Source organism: Dama dama, chromosome 4 (genome assembly GCF_033118175.1).
Source record: "Dama dama isolate Ldn47 chromosome 4, ASM3311817v1, whole genome shotgun sequence".
NCBI classification, from domain to species: Eukaryota; Metazoa; Chordata; class Mammalia; order Artiodactyla; family Cervidae; genus Dama; species Dama dama.
The window spans coordinates 71,285,778-71,305,582 of record NC_083684.1 but is presented as its reverse complement, the minus strand read 5'-3'; the positions used below and the strand labels follow the sequence as shown (position 1 = coordinate 71,305,582).

Sequence of the window (19,805 nt, the reverse complement as noted above, 5' to 3'; positions counted from 1 at the left end):
TATATGCTATTCACAATATTCACATATTACATTACTTGAAATGTAAGAATATAGATAAGGTTGAAAATGTAATTATTATGGAAAAATATAACCATGCAAACATTAACCAAAAAACTCAACAGTGAGTACATTAATATCAGATAAAGTATACTTCAAAGCAAAAAAATTTCACACGAGCAAAAAGAAAACAGAGAATAAAGATAAAAGGATCAATACACCAAGATAACATAGCAATCCTAAATGCGTCCGTACCAAGTAACACAGCTTTGAAATACATGAAGTGAAAGCTGATAGAACTTAAAGGAGGAAGAGACAATTCTAGAATTAAACTGCAGGACAACACCCCCATTCTCAGTTATTGATAGAAATTCAAGGCAGGAAAACAACAGACAAAGAAAATCGGAGAAACACTATCAATGAAGAGGATCTGGCACACAGATATACAAGCTCCACCCAATGACAGTAGGATACACATTCTTTTCAAGCAGCCTTACTGAACATTCAAGATAGACTATATCTTGGATCATAAAACAAACCACAACAAATTTAAATAGCCAAATCAAATATAAAACAAATGAAATAAAAAATAAGAAGAAAGCACAAAATACTCCAAACACTGCAAAATTAAGCAACATACTTCTAAATAATCGATGGGTCACACAGACAGTGTTGAATAAAGAAATAATTAGAACTGAATGAAACGTAATTAGAACATAATAAACTACAACAGTACCGTGAGGGAAATTTATAGAATTTAATGCTTATATTAAAAAAGTGAAAAAAAAAAAATCCTCAAATCAATAACATAAGCACCCACCTCAAGCAACTGCAGAGGAAAACAGTACCAAAGCAAATAGAAGAAATGATGTAATAAGGATCAGAGAGGAAAAAAATCAGTGAAATTTGGAAAAGACAGAAGGGAAAAATGATATAAAGTGCTGGTTTTTTAAATTGATTTTAAAAACTGATAAATGTCTTAAGAAGACTGACATAAAAGAGAATTAACACATTTCTAACATCAGGAATAAAATATGGGTTATAAATACAGAGTCTACTGCCATCAGAATGATAATAAAGGAACACTTTAAACAAATAAGAACATTTAGATGAAATGGGACAATTTCTAGAAAAAGATAAACTGTAAAAACTTATCTGATATAAAATAGAAACTGAAGAGTTCTATACATATTAAATAAAATAAATAAGTAAGTAAGAAGCATTCAAAAGAGAACTCTTCAAGACTAAATGGTTCACTGGAGAATGCTATCAATCATTAAAAGAACACACCAAACCGATTCTATACTATACACTGTCTTCTGAATAATAGAACACCTCTTAATGCATGTTAGGAGGCCAGAATCACCTAGACCCCAAAATCAGACATTGACAATGGACAAAGAAAGGGAAAAAAAAAAACTATTTAATACGTACCACTGTCACTCATGAAATGAAAGGAAAACTTTTTCAACAAAATACCAGCATATTAAATACAGTAATATATATAAAAATAACTGTACTCCATGACCAAGTAGGGCTTATTCCAAGGATACAAGCCTGGCTCAACATTCAAAACTCAAATAAACGTAATATATAACAACAGGCTACAAAAGAAAAAAACACAAGATTCTATCAGTTGATTAAAAAAAAACATTTGACAAATTCAACACTCATTCACAGCAACAAAAAATTCTCAGCCAATCAGGAATATGGGAAACTTTCTAAACTTGATAAAGAAAGCTCTATGAAGAAAACCCTACAACTAACACCACAGTTTATGATGAAAATCTGGATGTTTTCCCCCTACTATCAGGAACCAGCCAAGGACATGTTTTCTCACTACTAGTATTCAAAATCATATTGGAAGTTCTAGCTAGTGCAACAAGATGAGAAAAGGAAATGACAGGTATATAGATGGGAAGAAAGAAATAAAAGTTCTCTATTTGCAGAGGATATTTCTATGTAGAAAATCCCAAGCATTCTATCAAAAGAAAGAGCAAGATTGTAGGATATGAAAAATATATATATTTCTGTATACTAATAAAGACTCTATGGAAGCTGAAAATTCAAAAATCAATGCAATCTATAATTACTAACAACAAACAAACAAAAAACCTACGTCTATATATAAATCTTATAAAAATTGTAGAGAACCTATTATTGAGACTTATTAAATAATAATGAAATAAATCAAGAGATAGGAAATAAATATACAGAGATAATACATTCATAAACTGGAACACCCAAAACAGCAAAGATGCTGACTCTAAACATCTTAATCTGCCAATTTAACTCAATTTCTTTCAAAAGTCAGTAATTTTTCTAGTAAAAACTTACACAAAACTTTACATGGAAATCCAAAATAATGAGGATGCTAAATCAGTTTTAAATAAGACTGAAGTTTTAAGTAAGAAGACTGAACTGGGTAAAGAGGAATCACTTTACCCAATTAAAAGACTTACCATATAATTAAAGAAATCAGTAAACCAGGATTAGTACAGAAGCAGAAAACATCTGAGTGTTAGGTCGTTAAAACCATATGAAAAACAGATTTGTCTTTAAAAAATCAAAGCCTAAATAGTCTTAAACGGTGCAAAAGAACATGACCGTTCATATGTGAATTCTTACCTCCTTAAATACAAAGGTATTTAGTGGCTCAAACCAAAATTTAAGCTCCTTAAGAACAGAGACAATGCTTTAGAACAAAGATGTTCGATGAACCGTTCCAGACCTGTCTAACTCACCTTACACTGGATAGCAATGAATGTATACACAAGACACATAGTTTAGGTTCTTTACCACGGAAACAAAACGCGCTTCCTACAAGTTAACTAAGGAATCTATGACAAAGTGCCACAGTTTGGCAAGGAAGTCTGAAAGAAACTTTTTTGCAGTTCATTTTCTAAGTCTCTCCCTTCTGGTTTTTAAAAACATTCCTGAGATAATACTGAAATGTAAACTAAGAAGAAAGATGGAGCTGAAGTTATCCCGAAGTGCATAATAACCACTGGGTGTCTCTCCTTGATGAATTCTCAGGTGCAGAATAAGGCTCTAGGTTGGGGCAATTTCCAATATAACTCTTTAGATGACAATTTATATCCTGCAATAGTTTTTCTCACAGGGAAGAAAACTGTGGGGTTTCTCTTTGGTATGAATGATCAGATTCTGAGAAAGTTGTTTCTTCTGGCAAAAGATTTTCCTCAGTGGTTACATTCAAAAAGTCTTTCCCCAGTAGGAGTTCTTGAAGGTTGACTGAGGTTTGCCCACTTGTAAAGGGTCTTCCCACTTCTGTCACACTGACGGGGTTTCTGCCACTATGAACCCGCTGGTGCTGAGTGAGGGACGAGCTGCGACTGAAGGCCTTTCCACACTCACTGCACTCATAGGGCTTCTCTCCAGTGTGGATGATGGAGTGTCGAATGAGGTTTGTGCTCCAGCAGAAGGTTTTCCCACACTCCATGCATTCATAGGGCTTCTCTCCACTGTGAATCCGCTGGTGTCTGGTGAGGCCAGACCTGCGGTTGAAGGCCTTCCCACACTCCGTGCACTCATACGGCTTCTCTCCAGTGTGGATGCTAAAGTGCCGAATGAGGTCTGCCCGATTGCTAAAGGCTTTCCCACATTCTTTGCACTCAAAAGGTTTCTCGCCAGTGTGGGCTCTTTTATGTAAGATAAAAGTAGAACAGTGGGTGAAGGCCTTTCCACACTCGGTGCACACATAGGGCTTCTCCCCAGTGTGGATCCGCTGGTGCCTCTTGAGGTACGACCTGTGGTTGAAGGCCTTGCCACACTCGAGGCACTCGAAGGGCTTCTCCCCGGTGTGGATGACATAGTGGTGAATGAGGGCTGCGCTCTCACAGAAGGCTTTCCCACATTCGCTGCACTCGTACGGCTTCTCCCCAGTGTGGGTCTGCTGGTGCCACATGAGGTATGACCTGTGTTTGAACACCTTGCCACACTCGAAGCACTCATATGGATTCTCACCACTGTGGATGATGTAGTGGCGAATGAAACCCGGCCTATCTCGGAAGGCTTTTCCGCATTCTTTGCACACAAACGGTTTTTCTCCAGTGTGGCTCCTGTTATGCAAAACAAAAGTGGAGCGGTGGGTGAAGGCCTTTCCACACTCACTGCATTTATAAGGCTTCTCCCCACTGTGAATCCGCTGGTGTTGCGTCAGGTGTGACTTACGGTTGAAGGCCTTGCCGCACTCCATGCACTTATAGGGCTTCTCCCCAGTGTGGACCATGTGGTGTTGAAGGAGATAAGTGCTCTTACTAAACGTTTTCCCACACTCTGTGCATTCATAGGGCTTCACTCCTGAGTGAATCCTCTCATGTCGCGCAAGGAGGCGTTTCTTATTAAAAACTTTCCCGCACTCGCTGCATTTGAAGAGACTTTCCTCGTCCTGAGTCAGGGGATCTTTATCTGATCCACAGGCGTCACGGTCATGGACAGCACCCCCTGGGGGGACTGGCTCCTCTGTGATCCCTGAACACATACCACCAGCTCTCCCTAAGCTGCCATGTTCACAGCTTGGTTTCCCAGGGAGCTTCCCCTTCTGGGCTTCTATCTCTGGTCTCAAGCGTCCTTCATGCCTTTCCAATGGCTCTTCTGGATCGTTGATTTGGCCCAACTGGGACTCCTCTGAAACTCTTTGTGTTAGCTGTTCCTGGACTGAGGCTCCCTCAAACAGGGATGGCTCAGAAGTGGTAGATTCTCTGGTCTTGGGTTTTCCTTTGTCACCTGAAAGAAATTCAATATACAAAAAACCTGTTAATAATGCCAGCATGGAAGATCACTATTTCAGTGTAAAAAATGAAGATGAACATAGTGCCTCTGTGTCTGCCATGTTTCCCTACCTCTGAATCCCAGGATAACAATGTATTTCTTTCCTGATCTTGGATTGTTAAAACCTTGAAAGAGAGAGCCAGAGGAGTGACTGTGTGAGGGGATGGGGTGCTGGAAAAAGACACAGTCAATTACAGACTGGATAGTTATGCAAATAAATAACTCATGTGGGTCCAGATAGTTTATGCTGAAGAGATGACTCAGTTCAAGGCCTAAAAGACAAATTATGTGATCAGAAGGCTGAGGTTTGAACCATAAGATAACAACTAGGAAACAGATAGAGGCAAGGCAGGACACCAAGCCACCCAAGCACTGATTCAATCAGCTGTATTTATGTAATGAGAGTCAGTGGAATTCTTATGTTTAAAATACTCCATGCATATATTGCCACACATCAATGCCAAGAGGCTAATGAGTCTGACAATGTGGTAGCTAATGTTTGGAAGCCCTCTGAAATCTGTTAAAAAAAATCTATTGCAAAAAAAAAAAAAAAAAAAAAAAAATCTATTGCAAACTGACTGGACAAAGACTTTGCAACAACTAACTTATAAAAGCTCAAGGAGCTAAAGAAAGATACAGAGATAGTCAAGAAAACTAGGTAAAAACAAAATGGAACTATCAATACAGAGAAAGAAAACCTAAAAAGAAATGAAAAAGAGGGAATTCCCTGGACGTTCAGTAGTTAAGACGCCAAGCTCTGTCAGGGACCCAGGTTCAATCCCTGGTCAGGGAATTAAGATCTCGCAAGCCACACACTGCAGTCAAAAAAAAAAAAAAGAGAGAGAGAGAGAGAGCAAGAGAATGAAAGAAATGAGAAAGAAATTCAGGAGCAAAACTTTCATTAACTGAAGTGAAAACCTCACTAGAATGATTCAAATAAAAATCTGCATAAGAAGAAGAAATAAAAAAATAAAAAAAAGAAGAAGAAGAAATAATCTGCCAATTTGAAGATAGAAAACATTATTCTATAAGTATTGAGTCTAACAAACAGAAAAAAGAAAAGATTGAAAAATAGTGAGTAGAGCCTAAGGGACCTGTGATATACTTAATGAAGGAACATACTCACTGAGACATTCCCAGAAAGACATGAGAGATAGGATCAAAGAGACTATCTGAAGAGCTGAAAACATCCCAAAATGGATGAAACATCCAAGAAGCTCAATGAATTCCAAGAAAAATAAACTCAAACACACACTGAGGAAACTGTAATCAAACTTTTGTAAGCCAAAGAGAAAGTATAGCAAGTACGAAGCAACTTGTTATATACAAGCAGTTCTCAATAAGATTATCAGATTTCTCATCAGAAACTTGGGAGGCCAGAAAGCAGCGGCTCAATATATTCAAGTGTAAAACAAACAAACAAAAAGTGTCAAGTAAGAATCCTATATCTGGCAAAACTGTCCTTCAAGAGAGCGAGGAAGAAATTAAGACATCCCAATATACAAAAGTTGAAGGAGTTTGTTACCACTGGATCTGCTCTGTAAGAAATTCTTCAGGGAGGCTTCCAGGTGAAACGTAAGAACACCAGACAGTAATTCAAAGCCATATGAAGAAATAAAGAGTTTATAATAGTAAATACATGGGCAGTTATAAAAAATAGTATTATTTTGTAACTCCACATTGTGTATTTACATGATTTAGAAGATTGTTTTTTAAACTGGTTAACCTAAAGGCTTGTATCATTATAACTTTAGTTTATAAGTCCATGTGTAGTTTCCTAGAAATCTAAGACACTAATGCATTTAAAAGAATTAGCAGTTTAAGTTTCTAGGCATACAACATATAAAGATGTCATTTTGTGACACAAACACTTAAAAGAGGTAATGACAGAGCAGTACAGGATTTTTGTCATTACTGAAGTTAGGCTGGTATAAAATCATGTGAACATTAAAACTTTAATACATTCATCAAATATAATCCCATGATAACCACAAATAGCTAGAGAACATATGCAGAAGGAAATGAGAAAGGAATTTAAATGTTTCACTACAAAATATCAACTAAACAACAGACTATAAAGCAAGAATGAGAAACAGAAAACTATAATACACGTAGAAATTAAATATCAAAATGACAGAAGTCTCTCCATATCAGCAATCACTTGAAACGTAAATCATTAAACTCTTCAAGTAAAAGGCAGAGATTAGCAGGATTGATAACACATGATCCAACAATATGCCTTCCACCAGAGACTCACTTTAGATACAAAGACACAGACTGAAAGTCAAAAGGTGAAAAAGATTCTGTGCAAATACTAACAAAAAGAGAGCAGAGGTGGCTACATTAAAATCAGACAAGACAGACTTTAAATCAAAAAAGATTACAAGCAACAATGAAAGATACTATATAAGTAAAAGGTATAATACAGCAAGAAGACATTATAATTGTAAACAACTACATAATGAAAGATCAAAACACAAGAAACAAAGAATCAAAGAATGGAAGAGAGTAAGAGATGACACTACAAAAAAAGATGGAGACTTTAACATCCCACTCTGAATAATGGAGAGAAAAACCAGACAAAGGATAAGTAAAGAAACAGAGGACTTAACATAATCAACCAACTAGATCTAACAGTTACATACAGAACATTCTACCCAACAACAATAACATACACATTCTTCTCAAGTATACATGGGATATTTTCCAGAAGAGACCACAGTTAAATCACAAATTCTTATCTCAATAGCTTTAACAAGATATCAAACAAAGTATGATTTGTTTCTAATGAAAATGAAAAAACATACCAAAACTTACAGGATGCAGTGAATGTGGTCGTTAACAGGGAGGTTTGTAGCTATAAACACTTTCAGTGAAAAACAAAAAGATCTCAAGTCAACAGTCTAACTTAACAACTTTAGCAGGAAAAGAAAGACAAATAAACCCAAACCTAGCAAAAGGAAGGGTGAATGAAAGATTAAAGATAAATAGTACACAGAATTAAAAATAGGAAAATATCAATGAAACAAAGTTATTCTGGAAAAGATCAACAAAATTGACAAACCTTTAGCTAGATGAACTAAGGAAAAAGGAAAAGAAAAAAAAAAACCTCAAAATACTAAAATCTGAAATCAAAATGGGGACATATATTGTTGATCCTACAGAAATGAAAAAGAATATAAGTGAATACTGTGAAGAACTATATACCAACAAATTGGAATATCTAGATGAACTGAACATATTTCTAGAAACACGAAACCTGTCAAGACTAAATCACGGAGAAAGAGAAAATTTGAATAGGTCTATAAGTAGAAAGAGACTGAATTAGTAATCAAAATCTCCCAGCAAAGAAAAATCTTGGGAGACTTGATGGCTTCACTGGTCAGTCTAACCGAACATTTTTTTTAAGAAGTATTAAGACCAATTCTCAAAGTTTTCCAAAAAAAAAACTAGAGGAAGAAAACACTTTTAAACTCATTCTGAGACTAGTGTTACCGTAATACCAAAGAGAAGTACGCTATAAGAAAACTACAAAGCAGGGACTTCCCTGGTGGTCCAGTGGTTAAGAACCTGCCATGCAGTGCAGGGGTTGTGGGCTCCCTGGTCAAGAAACTAAGACCCCACATGCCACAGAGCAACTAAGCCCACATGCCACAAGGCTGGGTCTCAACAAAAGATCCCACATGACTCAAGAAGACCCCTCATCCCTAAGACCTGACACACCAAATAAATAATTAAATATTAGAAGAAAGAAAGAAAGAAATATCCCTTAGGAACAGGATGCAAAAATCCTGAACAAAATAGCAGCAAAACAAATTCAGTAGCGTATCAAAAGGATCATATACCATGACCCATTGCAGTTTACTCCAGTAATGGACGGAAAACAGAAAGGAAGATAAAAAGCCCTGCTGATCATCTCAAGTGATACCGTAAAAGCCTTTGACAGAATTAATGATTAAAATAAAAAAATCCACAAACTAGGAATAGGAAGAAAGTACCTGATCATATGACAGACTTTATTTTCTTGAGCTCCCAAATCACTGCAGATGGTTAGTGCAGCCATGAAATTAAAAGATGCTTGCTCCTTGGAAGAAGAGCTGTGACCAACCTAGACAGCATATTAAAAAGCAGAGATATTACTTTGCCAACAAAGGTCTGTCTAGTCAGAGCTATGGTTTTTCCAGTAGTCATGTATGGATGTGAGAGTTGGACAACAGAGAAAGCTGAGTGCTGAAGAATTGATGCTTTTGAACTTTGGTGTTGGTGAAGACTCTTGAGAGTCCCTTGGACTGCAAGGAGACCAAACCAGTCAATCATAAAGGAAATCAGTCCTAAATAGTCACTGGAAGGACTGATGTCAAAGCTGAAACTCCAGTACTTTGGCCACCTGATGCGAAGAACTGACTCATTGGAAAAGACCCTGATGCTGGGAAAGATTGAAGGCAGGAGGAGAAGGGGACAACGGAGGATGAGATGGTTGGATGGCATCACCGACTTCATGGACATGAGTTTGAGCAAGCTCTGGGAGTTGGTGATGGACAGGGAGGCCTGGTGTGCGAAGTCCATGGGATCGCAGAGTCAGACACTACTGAGAGACTGAACTGAACTGAACCTGAACATAATAAAAGCCATACATGATAAACCAGAGCAAACATCATGCTCAATAATGAAAGTCTAAAAGTTTTTCTTCTAAGATCAGGAACAAGGTAAAGACCTCCAGTTTCAACACTTCTATTCAACATAATACTGGAATTTCTAGACAGAGAAATTGGCAAGAAAGAGAAATTGAAAGGATACAACTTGGAAAAGAAGAGGTAAAATTATCTTTGCCTGTAGATGATAGTTTATTACCTGTAAAAGCCACAAAGATGCCACAAAATAACTTAGAATGAATGAGTTCAGCAAAGTAGCAGGACACAAAGTCAATACATGAGAAGTCAGCTGCATTTACATATATGAATAATGAACAATCTGAAAATGAATGTACAAAACAGTTCCATTTACAATAGCATGGAAAAGAATAAAATACTTAGGAATTAATCAACAAGGTGAAATACTTGTACAATGAAAACTATAAAACCTTGCTTAAAGAGTTAAAGATGATGTGAATAAATGGGAACACGCATCATGTTTCCAGATTGGCAGTGTGATATTGTTAAGATATCAATATTACCCTAAGGAACCTACTGATTCAATGCCACTCCTATCAAAACCCCAACTTTTCCTCTTTTGGCTGTGCTGTATCTTCACCAACAATGTTTTATGCAGAAATAAAAAAATCCACCCTAAAATCCATAATGAACCTGAAGGCATTTTGAATAGCCAAAACAGTCTTGAAAAAGAAGAACGAAGTTGGAGAACACAAAACCCCTGATCTCAAAACAGCACAGAATTAAAACGACCAATACAGTGTGGTATGGGCATAAAACCCAACAAACAGACCAAGGGATAGAATCCTGAGTTCAGAAATAAACCCTCACATATACCAGGAAATGATTTCTGACAGGGGTGGCAAAACCGTTCACGGGGGGAAAGGACAGCACTAACAACTGAAGCCCCGGTGGCCTCGGCAGCACAGACATGGGCACGCAGGACAAACATCACTGAGAGGCTTCACACAGCAGGAAGGGGTGGGGGCAAGGAGAGGTGTGAAAGAGGAGGCCGAGGAGGGCTGGGAAGGAGCTAGGAGAGGAAGACAGAAACCACACTGTTCATCATGACCAATGGACATGGCAGGACCAGCAGCTCACTTCCCCCAAGACGACGACTACGGCGCAGACCCTGTGCTGAGCAGTTTTACGCTTTCAGCGTCCTGTGATCACACCCCCAGCAACCCCAGGACACAGCGACTATCGAGACTGGCGCCTTCAGGAGCAGCCCCCCTCGCCAACCTCCTGCTCCTCTCCTGGGACGGAGGGCTCAGGCACAGCTCCCCGCCCACCGCCCCAGTGCGGCCAAGTGCCCAGTGCCTTCCAGTGGAGGGATCAGAGGGCTGGTGTTTGTGGGAATTAGAGGGGCGTCACCCCCCACTTCTCTGCTAGCTGCAGGGGGTCAGGACCACCTGAAGTCACATACTGACGACAGAACGAACCCGGGACCCCGAACAGCCGTGAGCTGCAGAGCCCCCTGTGACCCACAGGGACCGGGCGTGAGTCAGAAACAGCGGCTCCACTGCTTGAGCACCGAGAGGAGAGGCCAGAGTCCCCCTGACACTGCAGCCAGGCTGTAACTCAGCCACACTTGTGCAGACACAAGGAGATCCCGAACTTCACCAGGGTCACGGAGTTGGTGGTTGGCACCCAGGCCTGAAGCCCAGGACACATCTGAGCGTGTACACTGCTGTCCTCGGGAAGGACAGAGGGACCTAGGGTCAAAGGGCTCTGTGGCTTCCAGACCACCAGAGGCGCGAACAAGACGCTTCCCGGGGAACCAGGGCCAGCGGCCTCTGTGGGTCTCTGCCCACAGCGTGGCTCCTACCTGGACAGGTGCTTCCGGAGAGGTCTCTCTTCACCGTCCACAGCTCCTGCCCGTGCTCCAGCTGGTAGATCAGCTCAGGTCTGGGGATAGGACACCCTGGGCATGGAGAAAGGAGGAAGACACGAGGGCTTCTGTGAAAACTGGGAAGACCGCTCAGTCTCGTGTGGGACTTCAGGGTGTGGACCTCAGAATGGAGCTGCTCCCACGCATACAAAATGTGGCACTGTGACCCAGAAACCAAAGACATGCCACACTGCCATGGAGCTTTTATCCCTAATACTAAATCAGAAGCTAATACACAGTTGACAGTCACAGTCAAAGGACTGTGTTCAAACAACTTAAATGCACTACACCACTTCAAAATTGAAATAGATTTATGATGTCATTTAAACAACTGACATATTTAAAATATTGACTCTTTTCATTCAAAACAAGGTTATGTGTCTTCATTGATTAGTTCTGTTTTTAGAACACAAGCAAAGTTTTGTATTGTTCTTACTACAGACCACAGATGAGTCTATCCCAGGGTTACTCACAGCATTCCCAGCAAGTACGCATTATGATCAGCACTTTTTTTTTAGCCATGCAGGATCCTAATTCACTGACCTGGGATCAAACCATCACCCTCTGAATTGGGAGGGCAGAGACTTAATCACTGGACCACCATTTTTCAAAAAATTAAAGTTCATTTACAATGTCATGTTTGTTTCGGGTGTCCAGCAAGTGATTCACATACACAAATACCCACATTGCTTTTCAGATTCTTTTCCATTATAGGTTATTATAAGATATTGAAAATAGTTCCCTGTGCCGTATTAGAACCTTGTTGTTTATTATATACAGAGGTGTGTATCTGTTGATCCCAAACTCTTAATGTATCCATCACCACACCTGCTTTCCTCTTTCGTAACCATAAGTTTGTTTTCTGAGTCTGTGAATAGCACCATTTTATAGATAAAAACCATACAGAAACCAACAATCAGGCAGATAATGTGATCTGTCAAAGAGCCCACAACTGGTGAACGGCTGGGCCGACACGAAGTCCAGGGCTAACCATCTCGGCTCTGTGTGCTGTTCCACCACAAAGCTACACAATCCTGCTCCCAAAGGTGCTGAGTCCAGGTCTGAGATGACGCCGATCCTGATGGGTAACGATAGGAGCAGTGAGGTTCACAATGGTCACCTGCACAAAACCTGGTCACTCGAGGCACTGTTCTGACCCTTTCCAGAAAGTTACCCACTTAAACCCTGTTGCAGCCCTGGGAAGCAGACTCCACCTTACTCCAGTTTACCAAGGAGCACCCTGAGGCCCAGACAGGGTCTGTAATTGCCCAGGACCACACAGTTTTTAAGGCGAAGAGTGGGGACTGAACACCAGAGTCTGGCTCTGACCCTGGTCTCCCCAACACCTCACTGAGGAAACAGCAGACACCCTGAGCAGGGCCAGCACCCTGAGACCAAGTGCAGGGCAGCTGTGAGGGAGGGATGTGAACACCGAGATGCACCCACTGGGAGCAGGGCTGGGGAGGGGCAGACTTAGTAGACTTCGGCATTTCATGAACTGTGAGAAAACAGTAAAACTGAGACTCCTTTGCAGTGATATGGTGACATCTACTGCCACCAATATTTCACTAAAAAAGGATTTTTACTTCATTTTTTTCTTTTTTAGGTCAGATTCCTCTCCCTGGAGCCTCCCTGTGGGACAGGGAGCAGAAGGCAGAAGACTTTTTTTTTTTTTTTTCATTATTTATTTGGCTGCACCGGGTCTTAGTTGCAGCATGTGGGATCTAGTTCCTTGACCAGGGATCGAACCCGTGCCCTCTCCATTGGCAGCACAGAGTCTTAGCCACTGGACCAGGGAAGTCCCAGGATTTTTACTTCAAAGGAACGCCACAGAGGACAGCTTCATGAAGTGAAGGTATATGTTCCTTACTGTGAAGTTCCACTGTAGCAGGCTCGCCACAGAAGCTGAGTTCCCCTGACTCTGCTGTGGGCCAGGCGAGCCCGAGGGTCACACGGGAGGAGCAGAACAGTGCCCGGATCGGGCCTGCTGTGCGGTCAGCCAGTGACCAGGGTGAGCTGTGACTAGGATTCACAGCAACACCGGGGCTACAGGTGACGCACTTTCTGTTTCTCACATCCCTTCAAAAAGGGATTCCTGTACAGCCCTGGTGAATGGCAAACAGTAACCCAGAGGCTGACAAGTTGAGGACAAGTCAACCCGAAAATGCAGCCACGGGATGGAACGGTGAAGGTTAAGGGCCAGCGAGCTTGCGCCGCAGCTCAGGGACGGTCCCCCTATTGAAGAGAGTAAATTAGCAACGGTTGGGGGGAATACAGGTTTAGTACTGAACCAGATTTTCCCTAAAAAATCAGGAGGCAGGAGAAAGAACAAAGGATGGACTTCCTCGGGGTAGTTCCCAGGGCCCCTGATGAAGTGTCCACGAGCCTTCAGAAACCAGGCTTCTCAACCTCTGGACAACTGACATTCAGATTCAGAAAGTTCTTTGCTGAGGAGAAGGGGAGGGACTGTGTCTCTCCTGTGCAGTGTAAGGATGTGGGAGGAGCTCCGCGTCTTCACTCAGTAGTTGCCTGTACCAGCTCCATCCCAGTGGTGACAACCCATATTTCCAGATGGGGTCAAGTGTCCCCTGGGGAATGAGAACCGCTGATTTAGAGGATATAAATCAGGTGATGCGGGAGAGCTAGTGTGATGGGGAGGGGCCACTAAGACAGTCTGTGGTCAGGAAACAGTTGGTGAAGAGGCCAGGTGGCCATGTGCAGAGAAGAGGTGGCCGAGTGAAAAGCCGAAATGCCTAAGAACACCCATCCGGCAGAGAGAACAGCACCTGCAGAGGCCTGGGGCAAGCATGTCAAGTATGTCAGGTATGCACGGAAACAGCAAGACGCCAGTGAGACTGGAGCAGTGAGTGTGGGGAGAGCCTGGGGACGCAGGTGGAGGGATCGGGGCTCGATGGTGGGCATTTTTATTTGTTTAATTTTGTTATGAAATATCTAAATATGTCAAGCATTTCCTGATTTTCTTTAACTTCCGCTCACTAACACAGAACACAATCCCAGGTCTCTAAGAACAGACCTTTCTCACTGAAGCCCTGGGCTTACAGCCCTCCCTTCCCTCAAACTGAGCGGCCTGAGGGGACCATCCCCAAGCTGCTGTTTCTCCACCATGGCTCTCCGGCCCATGTGGACTGGGTCATCCTCGGCTGAGCGGGGCTGTCGTGTCCACCCTCTGGTGCTGAGGGGCATCTCTGGACTCATCACCAGACCCCGGGACCTCCCACCCCCACGACTGACGGGCAGATGTGGCTGCAGATGCTGCCCGATGTCTCCTGGGCACAAAACCGCCACATGCTGAGAAGTGCTCCTCTCCCAGCTTCTCCTTCTCGGACCAGCAGATGATCCCGGCCGAGACTGAGCGAACACGAGACACCCGTGAAGGCGCAGGAGGACAGAGAAGCCCCCTGACTGAGACCCTGCGGTTAGACAGGACCCGCTGGCACTGAAGACAAAGGCCTCCTGGGGCCCCGGCTGCCTCACCCTCTTCCTGGAGAACAGCTTGTCACCCACATCCAGTGCATGCGGGTGTAGGGGACGCTTGGGAACCGGTCCCATTCGGTCGGCTCCCTCTCTGGAATGTGAAAACAGGAACCTCAGACAGAGGCCGTTCTGTGCTGGGCCCTGGACTGAGGCTCAGGCGGTCACTTCCACCTCACGGACATCCCCACCCCCACCCAGAGCCCTGCAGCAGAGAAAGAGCAACAATATAAACATACGGAGCAACAAGGCATCTGGGAGCCTTGGAGAGCAGGGACTGGGGTGGTCGGTCACTCCTGTCAAACCTGATGGGGTGCAAAAGCCATTCTGAAAAGACAGAGATGTGAGCAAAGCCAGAGAAAGAAGCCAGGACAGGAGACCCAGAAGCCAGGGTATAATCCTGGTTCTCGTATTTCAGTCCCATGTGGCCCAAATGGAAATGCTGCCTTTGGGTTCTGCAGAACATTCATCTCCTTCCACCACTTTCTAAGAGCCAAAGGGGAACTTTATTCAAAGAGACACAGAGACAGCAGGCAAGAGGAGATGAATCTCAAAAATGAGTGCTGCTATGAGGAAGCAGGAGGGAGGGAGGATTCCTGAGTTCTTCCTGAGAAGCCAAGACAGAGCCAGGGTCTGGGATGAAGGCGGTGGCCGGTGCCTGTGCAGCAGAGTGGGAGGCCTTACCCAGAGACACCAGGAGGCCGCAGTTCTCCAGCATCACCTCCTGGTACAGGGTCCTCTGGGCCGGGTCCAGATGTCCCCACTCCTCCTGGGTGAAGGTCACAGCCACGTCATCGAACGTCACAGACAGCTGGAAGTCAAATACAGATAGCAGCATCAGCTTTGGGATGACTGGGTGTGATCAGAGCTTGTCTCTGCATCGCTGGTAAAGGTGCAGCAAGGTGGAGGCCCTCATCACCAGGCACCTGCTCTGCACTGGGCTGAAGGGGAGGTGGGCAATGCTGTGGACGTAACACAATACAGCCCTACTTCAGAGATACTGGGAGTGTGGTTCCCGAGCACTCCAAAAAAGCAAGTCACACGATGTTTTTGGCTTCCCACTGCAAATAAAAGTTACATTTAGGACTTCCCTGGTGTCCAGTGGTTAAGAATCCACCTACCAATGCAGGGGACACGGGTTTAATCCCTGGTCCAGGAAGATGTCACATGCTTCAGGGCAAGCAGACCCGTGTGCCACAACTACTGAAGCCCGTGAGCCCTAGAGCCCCTGCTCTGCAACAAGAGAAGCCACCACAGTAAGTCCATGCACAACAAGAGAGTAGCTGCCCTGCTCGCTGCAACGAGAGAAAGCCTGTACAGCAACAAAGACCCAGCACAACCAAACATAAAAAAAGTTTTACAGTGTTTACACCATCCTGTGATCTACTAAGGGTGCAACAGCACTATGTCTAAGACAATAATTTGAATACCTTAATTACAAAGTACTTTATTGCTAAAAAATGCTAACCATCATCTTGAGCTGTAACCTTGTTGTGGGTGGAACATCTCCACTACTGTAAGAACTACCAAGATGTGACACAAAGACACTAGGAAAGCAAACGGTGAAAAACTTGCTGGATGCAAGGTGGCCACAAACCTTCAATCTGCAATACAAACAAACAAACAAAAGCACAGAATCTACAAAGCACAGTAAAGAAAACTGCGATCACGGTGTAAAAGAGAAGCGTCCTATGCAGAGCCCTTGGAAAATTACAAAAGTCAATGAAAACAACACTAGAACTGAGAGATGCAGACAGAAAGGATGCTACAATGTCAGAGGAGTGAGTATATAGTGATAATAATAATAATACAAATAATGTTAAGGACAGCAGTAGGGGCTACCCAGGTGGCTCAGTGTTAAAGAACCCACCTGCCAATGCAGGAGACTTGGGTTCGATCCATGGGTCAGGAAGATCCCTGGAGAAGGAAAAGGCAACCCACTCCAGTACCTTTGGTGGGAAATCCCATGGACAGAGGAGCCTGGCAGGCTGCAGTTCCATGGGGTCACGAAGTGTGAGACAGGACTAAGCAACGGAACAACAACCTGAGTTTCACTGGTCCTGCTAGTTGCCTGCCCCATGCTGAGAGCATTGTGTCATGTCTAAAAGCAACTAAAAGGACTTCCCTAGTTGTCCAGTGGCTAATATTCCACACTCCCAATGCAGGGGTCCCAGGATCAATCCCTGGTCAAGGAACGAGATCCCACATGCCACAACTAAGAGTTCAAGTGCCACAGCTAAGAACCTGCATAGCCAAACAAATAAGCATTAAAAAAAAAAAAAAAAAAAAAGGCAACTAAGTCCCTAGCTCTCAAGTCATCATTTTCACCAGTGACCCCTGACTAAAAACACCCCACAGAGTCTGCCTTGTTAATCTTACTCTCACCACCACATACTGGACATATTCTGTACATTCTCCTGAAATGTCCAGCAGATGCAGGACCATCCCTGTGTGATCAGAACCACTAAGTAAACATAAACAATCCAGCCACCCTACTCAGATGAACAGCCCTACTACTGCAGACCCCTCATTGAAATGCTCCAAGACATTGGCTCATAATTTTTTCACCTTACACATTCACTTACACATTCAGTGCTCACATCTTTGTATATCAAATGCTTTTTTTTTTTTGGCAGCGCTGCTCAGCTTGTGGGACCCTAGCTCCCCAACCAGGGATCAAACCCAGGCCCTTGGCAATGAGAGCGCAGAATCCTAACCACTGGACCACTAGGGAATTCCATTAGTTTTCTTGAGTTAATACTTCAAAGATGTGGAAATTCCTAATAAATTGACTGGTTCATACATAGGAATCCTGCAATATTATTCATTTCTGGTGTTGGATAAACTCTTATCACTAGGGACATTTGCGGCAGGTAGTTAAAGAGAAAAAAAATCAACTGGGCCCTCAACAATGACTACCAAATCATATGTTTAATTAATTAAAACTCTCTAAGGAAGGGGACAGGGGACTTCCCTGCTGGTCCAGTGGCTAAGACTCAGTGCTCCCAATTTGAGTTCCATACCTGGTTAGGGAACTAGATCCCACATGCTGGTGTACCCAAATGAAAAAAAATAACTCAAAACTCTCTGACATATAATCCAACAGCATCCTCCATGACTGTTTAAGCGTGCACCTATGGATGGGCTTTCTCTGGTTGGTCTAAGTTAGAAGTGGGGAAAAGAATTAGGGAAAGGGTTAATTATTAATCAAGTGGGGAAAAGAATTAGGGAAAGGGTTAATTATTAATCAAGTCCTAGCCATTTGCGGCCGATGATACAAATGTCACTGTTTCTCTTCCTGGAAGCTCTCTCTAGCGATAGGAATTTGACTTTAGACAAGTCTGACTTAGACTGGGCAGGACTTCTGGGTTATTGATTGTAGATGACGGGCTGGGTTCCTAGGCAGGTTATCTGCCAAAGTTTCAATTTTATACGACATCTATTTTCCATTTGTATATTCAGGCTTGCGTGTTCTAGGACTAGAGATAAAGTGAGTGACGAGCCAGCTCCACAGGTCTCACACAAACACAACTGCAGAGAAACTCAATGCCTCTCCTCAGTTCCACCCAGCTCAGGAGCTCTCTCCGAATCAGCAATGCCAGAAACACCGTCCACTCACCCGCGCCGGGTCCATCCACGCCGCCGCCATCATGGCCCCTGAGGAGATAGCGGGACCCGGAGAGGCGGCGACAGAGGCGAGTCCCGCGGGTTCAGCCGACCGCCGCTCGTTCCTTGCTCTGGGCGAGATGGCCGATCACTGGGAGGCTCACAGCCAGCTCGAACGCGCGGAAGGGAACCCAAGCCACCTTTCTACTCATTTGCAAAGACGGCACTGGAAGAGGCCACAGAATAGCTTTAACGCTCCCGACAGCTGGCGTGGACCGAACCGTCGCACGCAAACGACGTCTGCACCGGTGGGCCCGGAAGTCCCACCTCTCCGCAGGAAATGTCCCCTCCTGCGGTCCCCGACTGCGGCGCCTGCTGCAGGCGCGTGGTGTACCGCTTTCTGGGTAATGTAGTTTTTTTCTGTGCAGACAACCGGCAGTGGAGCGTGTTCCAGAGCTGCTCCCAGTTTAGTTCAGTTGCTCGGTCGTGTCCCACTCTTTGCGATCCCATAGACTGCAGCATGCCAGGCTTCCCTCTCCATCACCAACTCCCAGAGCTTGCTCAGACTTATGTCCATCGAGTCGGCGAACCCCATGAACAGTATGAAAAGGCAAAAAGAGCCGCTCTACCTCGATGTAAAGTGTTTAGGAGACCCGAAGCCCCGAATCAGACCCGCTTCACAGCGGGCACAGCTCGGGGGGAGCGAGGGAGCAGTAACGGTGAGGTGAAAAAACATGAATCAACGTATCCGAGCATTTTTTATTTTTTGGTTGGGCACAGGGTTCAGAGTCCTAACTACTGGACCGCTAAGGAATTCCCTTGGAGCATTTAAATGATATATCTGCAGTGATTGGACTGTTCATCCGAGAGAGGAGTGGTTGAATTGTTTGTATTTCCTTAGTGGTTCTAGTCATATAGAGATGTGGTCCTGCATCTGCTGGACATTTCACATTGAGAAGAATATTGAATATGGTGGTGGGAATAAGAGGGCAAACTCTACATGGAGTGTTTTTTAGTCAGAAGACACAGAGGTGAAAAAGATGCCTGCAACGGTGGAGGACTTCCCTGGTGGTCCAGTAGCTTAGACTTGGCGATCCCAATGCAGGGGACCTGGATTTCCATCCCTGGTCAGGGAACTAGATCCCACATGCTGTAACTAAATGGTTGCATGCCCAAAGGAGGAGATCAGAGATCCCGAGTGCCCTAACTAAGACCCGGCACAGCCAAATAAATAATTATTTAGAGAGAGAAAAAAAAAAAAAGTACCTGCAGTGAGCAAAGAACATGTTTGAGCTCCCCACTGGGTTGTCTGGATATTTACTCTTGCTTTCGAATTGTGCTGAAGAGGACTCTTGAGAGTCCCCTGGACTGCAAGATCA

The 19,805-nt window shown here is 43.5% G+C and overlaps 1 protein-coding gene across 1 annotated transcript in view; it reads right to left on the bottom strand.

Moving 5' to 3' along the window:
* The window catches only part of LOC133055250 (zinc finger protein 805-like), a 40,156-nt gene extending 21,440 nt beyond the window's left edge, over nt 1-18,716 (bottom strand). The window contains 4 exon segments of the mRNA XM_061140666.1: nt 3,117-4,743; nt 11,266-11,361; nt 15,505-15,631; nt 18,440-18,716. Of these exon segments, the coding sequence (XP_060996649.1) occupies nt 3,117-4,743; nt 11,266-11,361; nt 15,505-15,631; nt 18,440-18,472 (1,883 nt within the window). The 5' untranslated portion in view covers nt 18,473-18,716.
* Nucleotides 18,717-19,805: the final 1,089 nt, after the last annotated feature.